This window comes from Nicotiana tomentosiformis, chromosome 2 (assembly GCF_000390325.3).
Source record: "Nicotiana tomentosiformis chromosome 2, ASM39032v3, whole genome shotgun sequence".
NCBI classification, from domain to species: Eukaryota; Viridiplantae; Streptophyta; class Magnoliopsida; order Solanales; family Solanaceae; genus Nicotiana; species Nicotiana tomentosiformis.
In genome coordinates, this window is record NC_090813.1 from 48,774,481 (window position 1) to 48,797,010 (window position 22,530).

Consider the following 22,530-nt stretch of genomic DNA (forward strand, 5'->3'; position numbering starts at 1 on the left):
TATTCGTTTTTTCTTTTGTTTTTCCACTCGAAAGATAGCACGATTTTTTTCCTTAATTCGTACATTGGGGAAAAAGAAACACTATGGGCAAATCACATACCACTCTTGCTTTTGCCTGTGCAACATTTACCAATTCCCACTTCCAAATATTGTAAGAACATTTATTATTTTAGGTTTTATAATAGATTTTTAAAATCAATATTAGTGGAAAATTTGATGAAGTAACAAACTTATAGGCACATACCATAGGTTGGAAGAATTACAGAGATTGTCCAATTGGATGATTAAAAAAATAAATTCGCACATACTCTTTGATAGGAGGTAATTAAGCTTCATTATACCACCAACCATTACCAATCAAAATCTTTTGTAATTTTATGGCTGAAAATTATTTTCCACTCCTAATCTTTCTTTAACTCTTCCTTAAATTTTGAACAACAGACACTCTTCTTCTTCTATCTTAAGCGATGTCTAATTTTTATGTGATTTGACAAATACATGCGTGTGCATTATTGTTTCATATTAAATTCAATATAAGATAATATGAAAATTGTTGCATTGATAATACCAGGATTATTAATACTATACTTTATTAATCAAATAATACAAAATTAGTACTCCATGCATTTCAATTTAGATGAGGTAGTTTGACTTGATACAAACTTTTAAAAAGAAAGAAGACTTTTGGAACCATGTGGTCCTAAAAGCTTAAGAGATAAAAACTTTGTGGGCCCATAACATTTGTTTGACTATGAAAATTTCTTATTAAGAGTAACTTGAAAATGAAAAGTTTAAAGTTAAATTGTTTTAAAATATAGAAATGTGTTATTTTTTTTTGGACCGGACTAATAAAGAAAGTGTGTCATTTAGTGGGAGTTTGGACATAAGAATTGTAAAATTCCAAAATATGGGGAAAAAAATTTTCACCCAAAATTAGAGTTCTGTTTCGACATGAATATAATTTTGGGTTGTTTTTGAAGTTTTGTGAGTGATTTGAGTGAAAAATTTGAAAAACAGCTTTTTGAAATTTTTTAAATTTTCGAAAATTTTCAAAATGCATCTTCAAGTGAAAATTAAAATTTTTATGAACAAACGTTGATTTCGAAAAAAAATAAATTTTTTTTGAAAAAAATAATTTTTTTTTTATGTCCAAACGGGCTCTTAAATTGAGACGGAGGGAATATTAATATTTCTCCTATTATGATAAGTCTAACCAAACTAGGCTAGCTGGCTACTGGCAGGTAAAACATTAGGCTATGAAGGGAAAAAGAAAAAGAAAGAGAAAGAAGATAATATATCGGGCCCAGATCTGCAGTGAAGGTAAAGATAAAGGCCCATATAATTGATCCTTGATCCAAAAGAAAGGGTCCCACGAGTGATCCAGTAGATCACGGAGAAGTGTCTCAGTAATAACACAAGGAAGCAAATTAGGTCCCACCTTCAAAACCGAAGATCCTTACGAATATTCCCCTAATATTCCTCTCCTCCCACCCCTCCAAAATGGATAACATTTCTCTTTACCTTCCCTTTAAAGCCACCGCCCATCTTCTTCTTCCTCGTCATCACTATATAAAGCCTTCGTTTTTTCCTTCAGCTTCCTCATCTTCACATAACGATTTGCAGAAGTTACACGAATTCTATAACAATGTTTTCAGAAGTTGAAGAAGAACAGCTTATTGAGAAACTCGAATTCTTCAAGATCCAAGGCAGAGATAAACGTGGCCGGAAAACCTTGCGCATCATCGGCAAATTCTTTCCTGGTACATTATTTATTAAAATCCTTTATATTTCATTTTCCTGATTTTATCCTGTTGAATTTTTGGCCTAAAATATCGATTTTGTTTTTATTTTGGGGCTAATCAGCTAGGAATCTGAGTGTTGAAGTGGTGAAGAAGTATTTAGCGGAGAAGATCTTTCCAGAACTTGAGAAACGCCCGTTTGCCGTGGTGTATGTTCACACTGATGTGGAGAAAAGCGAGAACTTTCCTGGAGTATCAGCTTTACGATCCTTCTACGATGCGATTCCGGTGAAAGTTCGAGAGAATCTGGAGGCTGTTTACTTTCTTCACCCTGGCCTTCAAGCTAGGCTTTTCCTTGCCACGTTTGGTCGCTTCATTTTCAGCGGAGGGTAAGATTGTCAATTCCTAAGAATTCGTGCATTTTAATTTTTAGTATTTGATTTTAGAACGAATTCAATTTTAGATTACTTAAAAATGGATGTGGTCCGGGTTTTGATTGGGTGTTTGGCGGGTGTATGTGCAGGTTATATGGGAAATTGAGGTATGTGAACAGGGTGGATTATTTGTGGGAACATGTGAGGAGGAATGAGATTGAGATGCCAGAATTTGTGTTTGATCATGATGAAGATCTTGAGTACCGTCCGATGATGGATTATGGTTTGGAGAGTGATCATGCGAGGGTCTATGGTGCGCCTGCAGTAGACTCTCCCGTGTCAATGTATTCCATGAGATGCATCTCATAGGCGAATCAGACGGCCTTTGCACTCTTTTTGTTCCATAGTTTTAATATGTAGAAACCTTTTTTTTTTTTTTTTTTGGATCTTTCCAACCACTTTAGGAGCCTTTGTTTTGTCTGTACATACAATTAGGTGTAGGTTAGTAACTAGCAAGCCCTTTGGCCTTGGTTTTTTGTTTTTCCCTTGTTATATAGAGGAAAGAAGGATGATAGAGCTATCAACTAAGAAAGTATTGGTGATTTCTTAGATGAAAAATCCTGCTGTATATTTTGTGATTCGGATCTGGGATGTACTTTTTATCTTATCCAAGATGAATATCCTTAATGGGGAATAAAAAGATTTGTGGTGTAGAGGATAAAGAAAATAAATTACTGCATTGTTAACGCGTAAGGACCAAAAGACTAGACACTAATTTATTCAAGTATATCTAGTGTTCACCTCTTCCCATCATTAGCAATCAAAATGTCTTATTCTGGCTAAAGGTGGATGAATTGGAAAGCCACATTTATTGGTGGATCTGTGGCGTCAAATATGTTCAAATTGATCATTTTGTGAAAATGTTGAAGTCAGGACAGATATGGAAACATAGTTTCGAATTGTAAACAGAAGATAGTTTTTTTTTTTTTAAAGAAAAATATGATTTGGTCCTTAATCGAGTTGATATATGCCAGTGCATACACATACTATCGAGAACATGATTATTTTCAAAAGGTGTTGAAACAAATGCATCTTCCACTAGATTTGATTCGAAAATTAAACTGATGTCCTTTCGGATTGAAATTGATTGCTATATGCTTCAATTTGTCTAGTTGGAAAACTTGTTATAGTTGTGAACCCGCTCTTACGGGACGAGCTGCGAATCTCCAAGACTGTAGCTTAATATTTTAGTTTGTTTCTTTTAGGTATTCCCTGTTCCAACTTGTTTGACTGAGCACATAGTTTAAGAAAAAATGGGGACTTTTGAAATTTGTAATCCTAAACAAATCAAAAAGGGGTCTAGACTATTTGTGTGGTTATAAAAGCTTTCTCATTAAGGATAGAGTTGGAAGTTTAAGTTAAATTGTTTCCAAATTTAGAAAGGAATCATTCTTTTTGAAACATAAACAGACAAAAAAGTAAATAGGTTCGCATAGACTGGAACAGAGAGAGTATTATAATACTACATCCGTTTCAAATTAGACGAGGTACTTTTCTTTTTAGTCTGTTCCAAAATAAATGACATATTTTTAAATTTGAAAATAATTTAACTTTAAACTTTTCATTTTACCCATTTGATTCTTAATGAGAAGTTTTTATAACTATACAAATGTCATGACCCCCACAAAATTTTTATCCCTTAAATTTTTAAGTCACAAGTTTTAAAAGTCTTCTTATCTTTCTTAATTTCTGTGCCGAGTCAAGCTGCATAATTTAAATAATTTAAATGGAACACTAACGAGTTTTGGTGAGAGAAGTAAAAGAATGGAGTAGGATTAGGGATAGGACACGCTTTTCGTCCACCTTTATTCTGGGGGCACTAAAGCACAAAGCACTACGCAAAGAAGGAAGGGAGACATGAAACTTTGGAAGCCTGCAGCTTAACATTAACGTTTTTGTGAAAGTCCATTCATACTCTGCATTCTTGTCCAATGACCCATCCCATCTGATATTCTTTATGAGGGAAGAGTATCACTTCGTTTTCAAGAAAACAAAGCAAGAAAGTAAGTGGTTGAGTTAAGCTACAAATGCCTTTGAAATGCAAGCTAATTCTCCTTTCTCTTTTTTTTTGTACAGGCCCTGTAATGTGGAATTCACTGTTCTCAGTTTTGTTCAGGACAGGTCTGGTTCCTTTAATTATGAGAGCAGATGCAGAGGAGCTAAACCAAAACCTTGTTTTATAGGTCAGCTAAGCCCGAACCTTTTTCAGTTGTTTAACTTTCTTTTGGGTATGGGAGGCCAAGAGTCAAAATTCAAATGGGACGAACAGACCTAACATGTTGAGAAAATACACTTCAATAATGTAGCAACTATCAAGTAACAACTCAATGCTCCAGGCCCTTAATCACAGTTCATATACTTTACTCCACTGGACCACAGAGCTAGCAAATTATGAGACTAAAACGCATTAAATACTCAATTAAATTAGAATGAGTTTTGTCTAGACAATTGAAGTAGTAGTGCTCTGAACATACAAAATATTTTTCACTTTTCAAGATTCAATCTAACACATAAAATGGATCACGGAGTAGAATTTAACCATGACATTGGAGAGGGAATCTCAGCCGAGCCAATTAGGAGGTGGCCAGAAAAAATCAGTGTACCAGGGAAACATGCCATTGGTCCAAGAAATGCATCCTCCATATGAAATCCCCCAAGTGAGTAGCCTTTATCATGTTTTAGCGCATCCCAAAAATCATGAAAATCTCCATTCTCAGCTCCCCTGAACTGATCCGTGAAGAAAATCATATTTCCTCTACACCCTGGAAAATCTTCAGCAGACACACAGTAAGACCAAAAAGATGCATCATCTCCTACAAATATGACTTGGTCGTTCAAGCTTGTAACCTTCCTCTGTTAAGAGGAATAATGACGTGGGTTAGTTAGACAATTGGTCAGTGGTAACTATAGTTAATTATGTGAGTTAGTTGTTAGTTAGTGGAAGTTAGTTGTGTATAAATATATGTGTACAGGTCATAACAGATATAGTGGAAAATGAGATTCTCTTCTTCTCTGTTTCACTCTTCTCTCTCGATCTAGAAACTTCCATGGTTGCGTCTCAACATGGTATCAGAGCTATGGCAGCAAATTGATCGCGCAATTCACATTCTTGTGACTGTAAGTCAATTGTTTCTTATTCTCTGTAGTCGCTAGGTCGAGTTCTGTTTCTCGTTCATTTTGATCGAACAATGGCGGACTCTTCGATGTCAACAATGGCGGAGATTAAAATCGATCATACTTATCCTTTGTTTCTACATCCATCGGACACTCCAAGCTCTGTTTTAATTCCGGTTCAGCTCCAGGGATCTGAGAATTATGGGCTATGGAGAAGGTCGATGAGAATTGCACTCTAAGCCAAACGAAAGCTAGGGTTTGTTACTGGTGCGTGTGTTAAGGAATCATTTCCTATTGTATTCCACGAGGATTGAGAGACATGCAATGCAATTGTCCTCTCTTGGATCATGAACACAATATCTCCACACTTGTTGAGTGGAATTGTTTATGCTTCGAATGCACATTTGGTTTGGAAGGACCTACAAGAGCGATTTGATAAGGTCAATCGTATGAGAATCTATCAGTTGCATCGTGCAATTGCAACAATTTCGCAAGGAACTGATTTTGTATCAGTTTACTTCACAATATTGAAGGAACTTTGGGATGAATTTGATGCTATGGCTCCTACTCCTAGTTGTAGATGTGAGAAGTCAACAGACTATGTTGAGCATCTTCACCAACAGAGATTGCTTCAATTATTAGGAGGATTGAATGATTCCTATGCTCAAGCAAGGAGACAGATACTGATGAAGACCACTGAGCCTACTTTGAATTAGGCCTATGCTTTGATCATAGAAGATGAGACTCAGAAATCAAACTCTACTCAGAGCCACGTCACTCTTGGAGAGGTAAACAACATTACTGCCTTGTGGACTGCTAAGAATTCACAGCAAAAGCCCAAGAGAAGCTACAATGACAGGAGCCACAACATTGTTTAGTGTGAGCATTGTAAGATGAAAGAACACAGCAAGGAAAATCGCTACCAGCTCATTAGATATCCACCTGATTTTAAAGGGAGGAGAAAGCAAGGCGCTAATGCTGTGAGCTATGGTGGACCTAATGCTGTGAATTATGGTGGACCTAAGGAGACAAATTGTTTTGGTAGATCTCATAATACGTCTGGATCTATAGCAGCTTGCTCTACTCAACCTCACGGCCACACTCACTTTGATACATACAATGTGACAACAGGAGGAATCAACACTAGCAATGGAGGACATCATACTGGGCAGGATGCAGGTGTGATGACCCAAAATATCATCTTTAAATTTAATAAGTAATTCTGTGTTCTAACCTCGAAAAGCACCATTTATCATTTCTCGACTTGCGTGCGCAGTCCGTAAAATTTTTCGAAAAGGTTTCATGTGAAAAATGGATTAAAATGTGAAATAGAGCTTTAAAACTCAACTGAGTTAACTTTGGTAAACATTTTTTGCAAACGGACCCGGATCAGTATTTTGACAGTTCCGGTAGCTCCGTATCGTGATTTGGGACTTGGGCGTATGCCCGAAATTTAATTTGGAGGTCCCTAGCTCAAGTTATGACCATTTAACGGAACTAACAATTTAAAGGCTAAAGATTCCAAGTTTGATCACGGGGTTGACTTTTTGATATCGGAGCCGAAATCCGATTCTGGAAATTCGAACAGCTCTGTTATATCATTTATGACTTGTGTGTCAAATTTGAAGTCATTCCGGATTCCTTTAATATGTTTTAGCACGAGGTTTGCAAATTGAAAAGTTTAAAACTCAAAGTTTGAATCGGGATGTGAATTGTAATTTCAGCGTTGTTTGACGTGATACGAGACCCCGAGTAAGTCCGTATTATGTTATTGGATTTGTTGGTATATTCGTATGGGGTCCCGAGTATCCCGAGAGTGATACAGATTGAAATCGGATCAAGGATTGGACTTAAGCAAAATCTGAATTTTGCTAATTCTGTTGTAATCGCACATGCGGATTTTTGCCCGCAGGTGCGAGCTCGCAGATGCGAGCCTTCCATCGCAGATGCGCCCAGGTGTGTCAAGGCTTCGATCGCAGAAGCGTGTCTGCAGATGCGCACCAAACCACGCAGATGCGGGACTGGGCTGGCCTGGGGTCTTCGCAGGTGCGGCCATTTTGCGCAGAAGCGGATGTCGCAGGTGCGACAGGAGTGTCTGCAGATGCGGAACTTCACCTGGCAGCCTGGCATCGCAAATGCGAGCTTTGTCTCGCAAATGCGAGTCCGCAAATGTGGAACTTTTATCCGCAGATGCGAAAATGACTTGGCAGAGCCCATAAATTCAGAAGTTGCCATTTTTACTCATTTTTGAGTTTCAAGTCTCGGATTTGGGCGATTTCAAGGGGAATTTTCACGACTTTGAATTGGTTAAGTGTTCTTTAATCAAAAGTGATTATATTTCATAAATCCATGTCTATATTCATCATTTATTTCTGATTTAGATGGAAGAAATCAGATTTTTTTTAAAATCTTTCAAAAACAAAAAGTTAAGATTTGAAGGTCCATTTGATATCGGAATTGAAAAATTTTTGTATGGTTGAATTCGTATCGGAACTGGTGTTCGGATTTCGTGAGTTTTTTTAGGGATTTGAGACGTGGGTCCCACTGTCGAATATTTAAATAAATTTCGAATTTTTATCCGGAAAAGTAATAAATTCATATGGAATTAATTCCTATGATTAGTATTGAATATATCGAATTGTTTGTGAATAGATTTGAAACTTTCGGAGATAAATTTAAAAGAAAAAGTTGTGGTTGAATAATTGATTAGAATTTGCAAAGCGATGTAAGTGTCGTGGTTAACCTTGACTTGAGGGAATAGAACCCTTAAATTATTTGTTATGTGAAATGCATGTGAACGACGTATAAGCAAGGTGACGCGTGTCTATACGTCGTGAAATTTATTGTTTGCCTGCTTACTTGAAAAACCATAAATTGTTTTAAACCATAAATTAATTGTTATAATAATTGTTTCTCTCCTATTCTTTGCCAAATATTAATTCTTAAATTCCTGTAATAATTGCTACATACTTATTTGAATTATGTGCACTAATTGCTTCTTGACATTTAGCGTATTAAATATTAAACTGTCTATTTTCTCCCTGATTTCAAAATAAATTGTTATTGCCATTGTTTGTTCATAAATAAATTATAATTATTGTGTGCCTTGATGTTTAATAGTTCTCATTGGACGTGGTATTTATTGGAGTAATTTTTATTTACATTATGAGATGTTTAAAGTTATATATATTGGGGGAACGGGTTGCACGCCGCAACGGAAATGAAAGTAAATATATCAATATTGGGGGATCAGATTGCACGCCGCAATAGACTTATTTAAAAGTCAATATTGGGGGATCGGATTGCACGCCACAATAGACTTAATTAAAAGTCAATATTGGGGGATCAGATTGCATGCCGCAACAGACTTATTTAAAAGTCTATATATATACTTGATTGAAATAAATATATGACAGACTTGATTAAAAGGAATATATATATTGGGAGAGCGGGTTGCACGCTGCAACAGAATTAAATGTGAATATAATGTGAGAGCGCGTCGCACGCTGCAACAGAATTGGTTGAAATGATAATGGATTATGACTGTTGAGTTGGCTTCAGTTATTATAAATGAGTTACATATTTTATTTCTATTATTTGTTGTTGTCATTAATATTGCTTACATGTTAATGTAAGTGAACCGCCTTAGCCTCGTCACTACTTCGTCGAGGTTAGGCTCAACACTTACCAGTACATGGGGTCGGTTGTACCGATACTACATTTTGTACTTCCTGTGCAGATTTTGGAGTTGGTCCTAGCGGCGTACCATAGACTTGCTCGGATTTCAGCTATTCGGAGGAGACTTGAGGTATAACTGCATGGCGTCCGCAGTTCTTAAGTCCCCGTCTATTTTACTTTAGCTGTGTGTTTATTTCCAGACAGCTTTATTTTATTCAGACCTTTATTTGTATTTTTTCTAGAAGCTCGTGCACTTGTGACACCAATTCTGGGATGGTATTTAGACACCGTTATTTTTATGGATTATTTCACTATATTTTAAACTTTGCTTCCGCATTTGTTTCCTTGATTATTAATAATTTAAAAATTGCTTAAAAATTAGTTAATATTATTCTAACGTTGGCTTGCCTAGCAAGTGAAATGTTAGGCGCCATTACGTTCCGAAGGTGGAAATTTCGGGTCGTGACAGTTTGTATCAGAGCACTAGGTTACATAGGTCTCACGAGTCTCGAGCAAGCTTAGTAGAGTCTGAAGGATCGGTACGGAGATGTCTGTACTTATCTCTCAGAGGCTATGAAGTTTAGGAACAATATCACTTGTTTCTTATTCTGTCATGCGATTTTATTTTATCATCGATGATTGGACCATTCTATTCTTATTCTCTCGCAGATGGTGAGAACACGTAATACCTCTACCGATGGACAGGGACCAGAACCCCCGATGGCAACTATGGCCAGGGGTAGAGGTCGTGCTAGAGGCCGAGACAGAGGCCGAGGTAGAGCTCAGTCCAGAGCTCGAGCAACTGCACCTGTTGTAGAACCTCAGGTGGACCTTCAGGAGGAGGTTCCAGTTCAGAATGTACCAGCTAGACCAGTTCAGGTCCCGGAAGGATTCATAGCCACTTCAGTACTTCAGGACGCTCTAGTCCGTCTAGTAAGTCTTATGGAGGGCATGACCCAGAATGGTACATTTCCAGTGGCACCAGCCATCTCACAGGCTGGGGGAGGAGCACAAACTCCCACTACTCCCGCTCCGGAGCAGATGGCTCCCCAAAATCAGGCTTCAGCAGCCCCGCCAGTTGGGGTAGTTCAGCCAGTTGTTGCGGCACAGACCGGTAATAGGCCCGCCATGTCTTTTGAGGCCTTATTGAGACTGGATAAGTTTACCAAGCTCTTTCTAGTTCACTTCAGTGGTATACCTTCTGAGGACCCATAGGATTATCTTGAATGCTTCCTCGAGGTGCTGCGGAACATGGGTATAGTTGAGACCAATGAGGTTGATTTTGCTGTATTTCAGATGATGGGTTCTGCCAAGAGGTGGTGGAGAGATTATACATTGACTCGACCAGTCGGATCGCCTGCACTTACCTGGGAGCAGTTTTCTCAGCTATTTCTGGAGAAGTTCCTCCCTATCACACTGAGAGAGGAATTCCGCAAGCAATTTGAGCGTCTACAGTAGGGCAATATGACTGTTACTCAGTATGAGTCCCATTTTGTGAATTTGGCCCGTCATGCTCTCCTTTTACTACCTACGGAGGGAGAGATAGTGAGGAGGTTTATTGAGGGACTCAATGACCCTATCAAACTTCAGATGGCCAAGGAGACCGAAAGTGAGATTTTTTTTTCAGACGGCTGCTAATGTCGCAAGGAAGATCGAGATGGTTCTTGCACAGGAGAGAGGGCAGAGGTCCGATAAGAGGCCTCGTCAGTTTGGTGGTTTCAGTGGTGCCTCATCTGGAGGCAGAGGTAATTTTGGTAGGGCTCATCCCCAGACCGTTTCATTCAGCACTTCATGTATCTCCCGGTGCTTCAGGGAGTCACGGTCCTGTTATGCCTTACTCTGGGCAGCCAGTATTCAGTGCACATTCAGCTCCTTTCAGTGCATCACCACTCCAGAGTTACTACAGCGGTTAACCGGCCCATTTGGGTCAGCTTCAGCTTCAGCAGCCACGACATCAGGATGGGTGTTATGAGTGTAGAAACATTGGTCACATCAGGAGGTATTGCACTAGTTTGGCCAGTAACAGATCTCGGCAAGATTCTCGTGCCATCATACCGGCACCGGTTGCTTCACCGCCTGCTCAGCCAGCTAGAGGTAGGGGTCAGGCAGCTAGAGAGGGAGGTCAGGCCATTAGAGGTGGAGGTCAGGCCATTAGAGGTGGAGGTCAGGCCATTAGAGGTGGAGGTCAGACCGTTAGAGGTGGAGGCTAGCCAGTTAGAGGCCGTCCCAGAGACGTAGTTCAAAGTGGTGGGGCCCAGCCCTGATTTTATGCTTTTCCAGCTAGGCCTGAGGCCGAGTCATCTGATGTTGTGATCACAGGTATTATTCCAGTTTGCCATAGAGATGTTTCTGTTCTATTTGATCCAGGATCTACTTATTCCTATGTGTCCTCCTATTTTGCTTCATATTTGGTTGTGCCTTGTGATTCTCTGAGTGCTTCTGTGTATCTACACCGGTGAGAGACTCTGTTATAGTAGATCATGTCTATCATTCGTGTGTGGTTACTATTGGTAATCTTGAGACTAGTGTAGATCTTCTACTTCTTGATATGGTAGATTTTGATGTCATCTTGGGTATGGATTGAATGTCTCCTTATCATGCTATATTGGATTGTCATGCCAAGACAGTGACCCTAGCTATGCCGGGGTTACCTCGGTTAGAGTGGAAAGGAACTCCTGGTCATTCTACCAGCATGGTTATTTCTTATATGAAAGCTCGGCGTATGGTAGAGAAAAGGTGTCTAGCCTATTTGGCTTATATTCGTGATCCCAGTGCGGATGTCCCGTCTATGGACTTAGTACCAATTGTTCGTGAATTTCCAGAAGTATTTCCTGCAGATCTGCCGGGGATGCCACCCGAAAGAGATATTGACTTCTGTATTGATTTGGCTCCGGGCACTCAGCCAATTTCTATTCTGCCATACCGTATGGCCCCGCCAGAGTTGAAAGAATTAAAAGAGCAGTTACAAGACTTGCTTGATCAGGGATTCATTAGACCAATGTCTCGCCCCTGGGGTGCACCAGTATTATTTGTAAAGAAGAAAGATGGCTCTATGCGGATGTGTATAGACTATCGGCAGTTGAACAAGGCCACTATCAAAAACAAATATCCGCTGCCAAGAATTGATGACTTATTTGATCAGCTTCAGGGTGCCAAGGTATTTTCGAAGATCGATTTGAGGTCTGGTTACCATCAGTTGAAGATTAGGGCATCTGATGTCCCTAAAATAGCTTTTCGAACTCGGTATGGGCATTACGAATTCCTAGTGATGTCATTTGGGTTGACAAATGCCCCAACAACATTTATGGATTTGATGAATCGGGTGTTCAGGCCTTATTTGGATTCTTTTGTGGTTGTATTCATTAATGATATCTTGATTTAATCCAGCAGTCGAGAGGAACATGAGCAGCATCTTCGAAGTGTGCTTCACACCTTGAAGAATAATCAGTTATATGCCAAGTTTTCAAAATGTGAGTTTTGGTTAGACTCAGTTGCCTTTTTTGGGACATGTTGTATCGGCAGAAGGTATAAAGGTGGATCCTAAAAAGATTGAAGCTGTTCAGAATTGGCCTAGACCTACTTCAGTTACAGAGATCCGGAGTTTCCTGAGTTTAGCAGGTTATTATCGTCGGTTCGTGGAGGGGTTTTCATCTATAGCAAGCCCAATGACCAGATTGACCCAGAAAGGTGTCCCATTCAGATGGTCAGACGAGTGTGAGTTGAGCTTTCAGAAGCTCAAGACCGCTTTGACTACGGCGCCAGTGTTGATATTACCCACAGGTTCAGGATCATATACGGTATATTGTGACGCATCTCACATTGGGCTTGGTGCAGTATTAATGCAAGATGGCAAGGTAATTGCATATGCATTGCGGCAGTTGAAAGTTCACGAGAAGAATTATCCTGCTCATGACTTAGAATTGGCAGCCATTGTTCATGCGCTGAAGATTTGGAGGCATTACCTCTACGGTGTCTCGTGTGAGGTATTTACTGATCATCGCAGCCTTCAATATCTCAAATAAAAGGATCTTAATTTGAGGCATAGAAGATGGTTGGAGTTGTTGAAAGACTATGATATCACCATTTTGTATCACCCCGGAAAGGCCAATGTGGTGGCCGATGCTTTGAGTAAAAAGGCTGTGAGTATGGGCAGTCTTCCGTATATTCCGGTTGGTGAGAGGCTATTAGCTGCAGATGTTCAGACTTTGGCTAATCAGTTCGTGATGTTAGATGTTTCAAAACCCAGTCGGGTTCTGGCTTGCACAGTCGCTCGGTCTTCTTTATATGAGCGTATCAGAGGGAGGCAGTATGATGATCCTCATTTACTTGTCCTTAAGGACACGGTGCGGCACGGTGATGCCAAACAGGTTGATGTGAGGGAAGATGGGGTTCTACGAATGCATGGTCGTATTTGTGTGCCTAATGTAGATGGGCTTCGTGAATTAATTCTTGAAGAAACATACAGTTCCAGGTATTCTATTCATCCAGGTACTGCCAAAATGTATCAAGATTTGCGGCAACATTATTGGCGGAGGAGAATGAAAAAGGATATAGTTGCATATGTAGCTCGGTGTCTGAATTGTCAGCAAGTTAAGTACGAGCATCAGAGACCTGGTGGTTTGCTCGAGAAGTTAGAAATTCCTGAGTGGAAGTGGGAGCGTATCACTATGGATTTTGTTGTTGGGCTTCCCCGGACTCAGAGAGAATTTGACGCAGTTTGGGTCATTTTGGACAGGCTGACCAAGTCAGCACATTTCATTCCAGTGGCAGTTACCTATTCTTCAGAGAGGTTAGCTGAAATTTACATTCGTGAGATTGTCCGCCTTCACGATGTGCCCGTGTCTATTATTTCAGATCGAGGTACGCAGTTTACCTCACATTTCTGGAGGGCTGTACAACGTGAGTTAAGGCATGCCGGTGGAGTTGAGTACTACATTTCATCCACAGACGGACGGACAGTCAGAGCGCACTATTCAGATATTGGAAGATATGCTCCGCGCTTGTGTTATAGAATTTGGAGGTTTTTGGGATCATTTCTTGCCACTTACCAAGAACATCAGCTTCTCAAGTCGATTTTCTATTAGGCCAATTGGACAGCATTTGCTTATAATAAAAGCTACCGGTCGAGCATTCAGATGGCTCCATATGAGGCATTATACGGAAGGCGATGCCGATCGCCAGTTAGTTGGTTTGAACCGGGAGAGGCTCGGTTATTGGGTACCGATTTGGTACAGGATGCCTTGGATAAGGTCAAGATTATTCAGGGTCGACATCTCACAGCTCAGTCTAGGAAAAAGAGTTATGCCGACTGTAAAGTTTGTGATATTGCATTCATGGTTGGAGAAAGAATATTGCTCCGGGTTTCACCTATGAAAGGTGTAATGAGGTTCGGAAAGAAGGGCAAGTTGAGCCCTAGGTATATCAGACCCTTTGAAATTCTTAAAAGGGTGGGTGAAGTAGCCTACAGGCTTGCATTATCACCTAGTTTATCAGCGGTTCATCCGGCGTTCCATGTGTCTATGCTCTGGAAATATCACGGTGATCCGTCCCATGTATTAGATTTCAACTCAGTCCAATTGGACAAAGATTTGACTTACGAGGAGGAGCTAGTGGCTATTCTAGTCCGGCAGGTCCGACAGTTGAGATCTAAGAGTTATCCTTCAGTTCAGGTGCAATGGAGAGGTCAGCCGGTAGAGGCATCTACCTGGGAGTCCGAGTCGGACATGCGAAGTATATATCCATACCTTTTCTCCATCTCAGGTATTCTTTTTTTTTTCTAACTCCGTTCGAGAACGAACGTTTGTTTTAGAGGTGGAGAATGTGATGACCCAAAATGTTATCTTTAAATTTAATAAGTAATTATGTGTTCTAAGACCTCGAAAAGCACTATTTATCATTCCTCGACTTGCGTGCGCAGTCCGTAAAATTTTCCGAAAAGTTTTCATGTGAAAAATGGATTAAAATGTGAAATAGAGCTTTAAAACTCAATTGAGTTGACTTTGGTCTATATTTTTAGCAAACAAACCCCAATCAGTGTTTTGACAGTTCCAGTAGCTCCGTATCGTGATTTGGGTCTTGAGCGTATGCCCGGAATTTAATTTGGAGGCCCCTAGCTCAAGTTATGACCATTTAACGGAACTAGCAATTTAAAGGCTAAAAATTCCAAGTTTGACCACGGGGTTAACTTTTTGATATCAGAACCGGAATCCGATTCTGGAAATTTGAACAGCTCCGTTATGTCATTTATGACTTGTGTGCCAAATTTGAATTCATTCCGGATTCATTTAATATGTTTTGGCACGAGGTTTGCAAATTGAAAAGTTTAAAACTCAAAGTTTGAATCGGGGTGTGAATTGCAATTTCAGCGTTGTTTGATGTGATACGAGACCCCGAGTAAGTCCGTATTATGTTATTGGACTTGTTGATATATTCATACGGGGTCCCGAGAGTGATACGGATTGAAATCGAATCAAGGATTGGACTTAAGCAAAATCTGAATTTTGCTCATTCTGTTGTAATCGCACCTGAGGATTTTTGTCCACAGGTACGAGCTCGCAGATGCGAGCCTTCCATCGCAGATGCGCCCAGGCGTGTCAAGGCTTCGATCGCAGAAGCGAATGCGCACCAAACCATGCAGATGCGGGACTGGGCTGGCCTGGGGTCTTCGCAGGTGTTGCCATTTTGCGCAGAAGCAGATGTCGCAGGTGCGACAGGAGCGTCCGCAGATGCGGAACTTCACCTGGCAGCCTGGCATCGCAAATGCGAGCTTTGTCTTGCAAATGTGAGTCCGCAAATGCGGAACTTTTATTCGCATATGCAAAAATGACTGGGCAGAGCTCATAAATTCGGAAGTCGCCATTTTTACTCATTTTTGAGTTTCAAGTCTCGGATTTGGGTGATTTCAAAGGGGATTTTCACGACTTTGAATTGGGTAAGCGTTCTTTAACCAAAAGTGATTATATTTCACAAATCCATGTCTATATTCATCATTTATTTCGGATTTAGATGGAAGAAATCAGATTTTTTTAAAAATCTTTCAAAAAAGAAAAGTTAAGATTTGAAGGTCCATTTGATATCAGAATTGGACAATTTTTGTATGGTTAAACTCATATCGGAACGGGTGTTCAGATTTCGCGAGTTTTTCCTGGATTTGAGACGTGGGTCCCACTGTCGAATATTTAAATGAAGTTCGGATTTTTATCCGGAAAAGTAGTAAATTCATATGGAATTAATTCCTATGATTAGTATTGAACATATCGAATTGTTTGTGAATAGATTTGAAACTTTCGGAGACAAATTTAAAAGGAAAAGTTGTGGTTGAATAATTGATTGAAATTTGCAAAGCGAGGTAAGTGTCGTGGTTAACCTTGACTTGAGGGAATAAAACCCTTAAATTATTTGTTATGTGAAATGTATGTGAACGACGTATAGGCAAGGTGACGAGTGTCTATACGTCGTGAAATTTATTGTTTGCGTGCTTACTTGAAAAACCATAAATTGTTTTAAACCATAAATTAATTGTTATTATAATTGTTTCTCTCCTATTCTTTGCCAAATATTAATTCTTAAATTCCTGTAATAATTGCTACATGCTTATTTGAATTATGTGCACTAATTGCTACTTGACATTTAGCGTATTAAATATTAAACTGTCTATTTTTTCCCTGATTTCCAAAATAAATTGTTATTGCCATTGTTTGTTCATAAATAAATTATAATTATTGTGTGCCTTGATGTTTAATAGTTCTCATTGGACGTGGTATTTATTGGAGTAATTTTTATTTACATTATAAGCTATTTAAAGTTATATATATTGGAGGAACGGGTTGCACGCCGCAACGAAAATGAAAGTAAATATATCAATATTGGGGAATCAGATTGCACACCGTAATAGACTTATTTAAAAGTCAATATTGGGGGATCGGATTGCACGCCGCAATAGACTTAATTAAAAGTCAATATTGGGGGATCGGATTGCACGCCGCAATAGACTTATTTAAAAGTCAGTATTGGGGGATCAGATTGCACTCTGCAAAAAGTCTATATATATATATACTTGATTGAAATAAATATATGACAGACTTGATTAAAAGGAATATATATATTGGGAGAGCGGGTTGCACGCTGCAATAGAATTAAATGTGAATATAATGTGAGAGCGCGTTGCATGTTGCAACAGAATTGGTTGAAATGATAATGGATTATGACTGCTGAGTTGGCTTCAATTATTATAAATGAGTTACCTATTTTATTTCTTTTATTTGTTGTTGTCATTAATATTGCGTACAAGTTAATGTAAGTGAACCGTCTTAGCCTCGTCACTACTTCGTCGAGGTTAGGCCCAGCACTTACCAGTACATGGGGTCGGTTGTACTGATATTACACTCTGCACTTCTTGTGCAGATTTTGGAGTTGGTCCCAGTGGCGTACCATAGACTTGCTCGGATTTCAGCTATTCGGAGGAGACTTGAGGTATAATTGCATGGCGTTCGCAATTCTGAAGTCCCCGTCTATTTTACTTTAGCTATGTGTTTATTTCCAGACAGCTTTATTTTATTCAGACCTTTATTTGTATTTATTCTAGAAGTTCGTGCACTTGTGACACCAATTCTGGGATGGTATTTAGACACCGTTGTTTTTATGGATTATTTCACTATATTTCAAACTTTGCTTCCGCATTTGTTTCCTTGATTATTAATAATTTAAAAATTGCTTAAAAATTAGTTAATATTATTCTAACGTTGGCTTGCCTAGCAAGTGAAATGTTAGGCGCCATCACAGTCTGAAGGTGGAAATTTCGGGTCGTGACAGCAGGAATAGGAGGAGCGGGACCTATGTCTTTCACTCTAGAACAATACAACCAGTTACTCAGAATGCTAACCAAAGATAATACCTGAGCCTCAACAACTAACATGGCAGGTATCATTAGATCATTTATGGCCACTTGTATTAATCCCGAATGGATAGTTGATACATGAGCCACTAATCACATGGTTTCTAGTTCTAAGATGATGTCTGAAATGCATACCCTTGATAGTGAGTCAGGTACAGTACACTTGCCAAATGGATCTCAGCTCCCTATAGCTCATGTTGGTAAATGTAAACTTAACCAAGGGGAAATCTCAGGAGTTCTTTGTGTGCCCGATTTTAAATACAACCTTATCTCTATCTATAAGCTTACTAAAGAACTGAATTGTTGTATGGCATTCTTTCCTGATTTCTGTCTCATGCAGGACCTTCACACTGGGAAGGTGAAGTTGACTGGTAGAGTTCTCAATGAACTTTACTACTGGGATCACAAACATAGCAACTAGATGGCTCACTCAGTAGTATTACATGTGAGAGGTGATGAGGAGACTTGGCACAAAAGACTAGGCCATGTCCCTCGCAAAATATTGCAGCAAATGCATATAGTACAACATCATAATAAAAGTAGCAGCCCATGCTCAATTTGCCCTCTAGCCAAACAGACTAGGTTACCATTTCCACAGAGCACTAGTAGAGCAGCATGTTCTTTTGATTTAGTACATGGTGATGTATGGGGACCTTATAGAGTTCCCACTTATGATGGGAATAGATACTTCTTAACTCTAGTGGATGATCATAGTAGACTGCTTTGGATTTTTTTGTTAAAGCTCAAAAGTGATGTCTCAATTGTAATGAAGGATTTTCTCACTTTAATAAAAACTCAGTTTGATAGAACTGTCAAGGTCTTCAGGCGTGACAATGGTACAAAGTTTTTTAATACTCATTGCCATGATATTTTTAGCTCAGCAGGAATCATTCACCAAAGTTCATGTGTTCATACACCCCAGCAGAATGGAGTGGTGGAAAGGAAACATAGGCAAATATTAGAAGTTTCTAAGTCAATCAGATTTCAAGGAAGCATTCCCTTAAGGTTCTGGGGATTGTGTGTGCATAGTGATGTGTATCTTATTAACATGATCCCTTCTACTCCATTGTCAGGAAAGTCTCCATTTGAAGTGTTCTATGACAGGAAACCTAACCTTCAACACCTAAGGGTCCTTGGATGCTTATGTTATGCAACTAGAACAGGTGCCAACACAGACAAATTTGATGCAAGAGCAAAAAAGGCAGTACGCCTGGGGTATTCCTCTACTCAGAAAGGCTACAAACTGTATAGCCTGACTAACCATATTATGTTTGTTAGCAGGGATGTTGTGTTCTAGGAGAATGTGTTTCCTTTTAGCTCCCTTGCTGCAAGGGGCACATTTGAACTAGTTCCTTCCTCTCAAGCAGCAGATGCTGAGTTCTTTGTGTCCGTCCTTGTCACAGATAATGCACAGGTTGATCACAGTGGTAGTTCTCCCACTATGGTTGAACTAGTTAAAAGTTCAGTTGAATGTTCACCTACTACTCATCCTGCTTTAGTTCACAGTGAGCCAGCTTGTCCTGTAGAATCACCAGTGCTATTCACACCAGCTGTTACCCCTACAACAAATATTAGGAGCACTGATGCACCACCTGTTGCAGTTAGGAGATCCTCCAGGCCAACCAAGACACCAGGCTGACTTCATGGTTTTGTGCACCAAGTGCCTACATGAATGTCTTCTTGAGACTCTACTGCAAGCTCAGCTTCCCTGTATCCTATTTCATCCTATGTCCTATACTTCATTGTCAGCCCCTTACTTCAAGTTCGTGTGCAACTTTTCAGCAGTCAAAGAACCAACTTCTTATGCAGAGGCCATGCATGATCCTAAGTGGATTGGGGCTATGGATCAAGTATTGAAGGCCCTGAATGAAAACAACACTTGGTGCATGGTGGATCTGCCAGCAAAAAAAAAGGCCAATAGGTTGCAAGTGGGTCTTTAAAATCAAGTATAATGTCAATGGTGAGGTGAAAAGATACAAGGCAAGGCCGGTAGCCAAAGGTTACACGCAGCAGGAAGGCCTTGATTATCTGGAAACCTTTTCCCCTGTGGTCAAGATGGTGACTGTACGAGCAGTCTTATCACTAGCTGCTATGCATGGATGAAAGTTTCATCAGATGGATGTATTCAATGCCTTCTTGCAAGGAGATTTGGTGGAGGATGTATATATGATTCCACCACCTGGCCTTGTTAGCCAGGGGGAGTCCCACCAGGTATGCAAGCTTCAAAAGTCACTCTATGGCCTCAAGCAAGTCTCTAGGCAGTGGAATCTCAAACTCTATGAGGCCTTAACTGCTTCTGGTTTTGTCCAAAGCCTTCATTATTATTCTCTCTTTACTAAACACTCTGGTCATGATCAGGTTCTTGTTCTAGTGTATGTCAATGATCTTCTAATCACTGGATCCAATCCCACCACGATAGAGGCTGCTAAACTCATGCTGCAACAACATTTCAAGATCAAGGACCTGGGAGAGATGAAGTACTTCCTTGAACTTGAAATTGCTAGAAGTAATCAGGGAATTCTAGTTTGCCAAAGAAAGTTTGCTCTTGACTTGATCAGCGATCTTGGTCTAGCTGGATCTAAGCCGCCATGCACACCACTAGAGGTGAATCAAAGGCTTACTAGTGAGGAGTTCGATGAAGGAGGAACCTGTAGTACCTACCAAGATGAGCTGCTGCCTTATCCCACCAGTTATCAACAGCTGGTAGGAAAGGTGCTATATCTCACTATGACCAGACCAGACATAGCTTATGTTGTGCAGAATTTGAGTCAATTCATGCACAAACCAAAGAAATCTCATATGGAAGGAGCTCTAAGGGTGGTAAGGTATCTAAAGAATGCACCAGGGCTAGGTATACTACTATGAGCTGAGGCTTCATCACAACTCACAGTGCATTGTGATGCAGATTGGGCAACTTGTCCAATGACAAGGAAGTCAGTCAGTGGTTTTGTAGTGAAGCTGGGAGATTCTTTGATCTCTTGGAAATCAAAGAAGCAGAACACCATTTCAAGGAGTTCAGCAGAGGCAAAATATAGAAGCATAGCAAATGTTGTGGTAGAGATAGTCTGGTTAGTAGGATTGTTCAAAGAGCTGAATTTTGATGTAGAATTGCCAGTAAAACTATTCTGTGATAGTAAGGCAGCAATTCAAATAGCAACAAATCCCATATGCCATGAGCGAACTAAGCACATAGAAATTGATTGTCACTTCATTAGAGAGACGGTGCAAGAGGGTCTTATTCAAACAGTTCATGTGCCATCGAATCTGCAGCTAGCTGACATTCTCACAAAAGGACTTGGTAACTCACAACATGATTTCTTATTGTCCCAGCTGGGAGTATTCAATCTCATCTCACTACACAGCTTGAGGGGGAGTGTTAAGAGGAATAATGACGTGGGTTAGTTAGACAATTGGTTAGTGGTAACTATAGTTAATTATGTGAGTTAGTTGTTAGTTAGTGGAAGTTAGTTGTGTATAAATATATGTGTACAGGTCATAACAGACATAGTGGAAAATGAGGTTCTCTTATATTTTCTTTTCTTCTCTGTTTCACTCTTTTCTCTCGATCTAGAAACTTCCATGGCTGCGTCTCAACATCCTCCAACTATGCTCCTCCTCATCAAGTTTATACACACTGAATCTAACTGCCATGTCATAAACTGCTTCCTCTGTAAGACTGTAACATCAGATGTAGAATATTGATCGTATTTTCTTTGCACCGAGGATTTATCCAAGTATCTGTCCACTAGAAATAGATACAGATCTGTATCCCTTGATGATCTCACCAAGTATGACTTGTGGTTAGCAAACAAATCATTCCTGTTTGGGAGAAACAGAGGATTTGTATCTAGGCTCACGTTCAAAGAAGAATCGACTATAAACCCACGCCCGTATTGGTCAATAGCGCACCACTTGTCCTTGTACTTCACCACGTCGTGATAAACAGGCTTGTCCAGATTATGGTTTGTAAGAAGACGGTCCATAAATTCATTTAATTCTACTTTCACTCTTGGTTCACGTGTCAGTAAACCCAACTTTATTCACCCGCTCTTGGTAAGAATAGCAGCCGCTTTTCCATTACGTCCATTGCAGGTTAATTCGACCGCGAGCAGATAGACAAACAACTTTATTGGAATGATAATCATTTGTATCGTGCCAAAAGAGGGTAGATTAATGCAGTACTGAGATACGGAATGAATCTCTTTAGGGAAGTTTAATGGTATTGAGGATATAGGAGTTCCAGTGATTGGGTTCAAGAGGCGGAGACGTTGGCTTTGGCCGTCTTCGCCAAAGTGTTCCTCTACGGCTATCAAATAGCTGGTGGGAGATGATGATGTTGAAGGTGGAAGTTGTTGAAGTTCAAGCCAGTAAACCAATCTTCTGATGCATATTCTATGAGGTTTCTTAGTGGGTTCAGTTGTGATTGCTGCTCGAGAGTTTCTTACAAGGGGGACGTGGAACTGCGGATCTCCAAGAGGTACAAACAGCACGAAAATGACCAACTTGAAATGAGTATTTGAGGCATTTGCAAATCTTGACAAGTAGCTCATCAGGAAGGTCAGCCCATTTGGGCCAAGAATACAGGTTCGTCTTGGTCCTTCTCTCATTCATCTTCAGGAAAAAGTTGATGATATGGCAAGAAATGAGCTTGAAGATTTGCTTAACAATGGAG

At 39.8% G+C, this 22,530-nt stretch overlaps 1 protein-coding gene and 1 long non-coding RNA gene across 3 annotated transcripts; both read left to right on the top strand.

Moving 5' to 3' along the window:
• Positions 1-1,541: 1,541 nt before the first annotated feature.
• On the top strand, positions 1,542-2,826 carry LOC104105299 (uncharacterized). Its single transcript, XM_009613558.4, has 3 exons — positions 1,542-1,760; positions 1,864-2,128; positions 2,263-2,826. The coding sequence occupies exons 1-3, from the start codon at positions 1,646-1,648 to the stop codon at positions 2,480-2,482; spliced, it is 600 nt and encodes a 199-aa protein (XP_009611853.1). The 5' UTR covers positions 1,542-1,645; the 3' UTR covers positions 2,483-2,826.
• A 1,112-nt stretch (positions 2,827-3,938) lies between these two features.
• Positions 3,939-21,763, top strand: LOC138906458 (uncharacterized). Of its 2 annotated transcripts, XR_011413857.1 has the most exons (5): positions 3,939-4,176; positions 4,250-4,356; positions 9,027-9,095; positions 17,369-17,884; positions 18,199-21,763. It is a non-coding gene; the product is annotated as an uncharacterized lncRNA (long non-coding RNA). The 2 variants fall into 2 exon arrangements; XR_011413856.1 differs by having other exon boundaries at positions 17,369-21,763.
• Positions 21,764-22,530: the final 767 nt, after the last annotated feature.

Coding starts and splice junctions, on each gene's coding strand:
- LOC104105299 (XM_009613558.4), top strand. CDS start 1,646: ATGTTTTCAGAAGTTGAAGAAGAACAGCTTATTGAGAAACTCGAATTC. Junction 1,761..1,863: donor CATCGGCAAATTCTTTCCTG/GTACATTATTTA, acceptor GGGGCTAATCAG/CTAGGAATCTGAGTGTTGAA. Junction 2,129..2,262: donor CGCTTCATTTTCAGCGGAGG/GTAAGATTGTCA, acceptor GTGTATGTGCAG/GTTATATGGGAAATTGAGGT.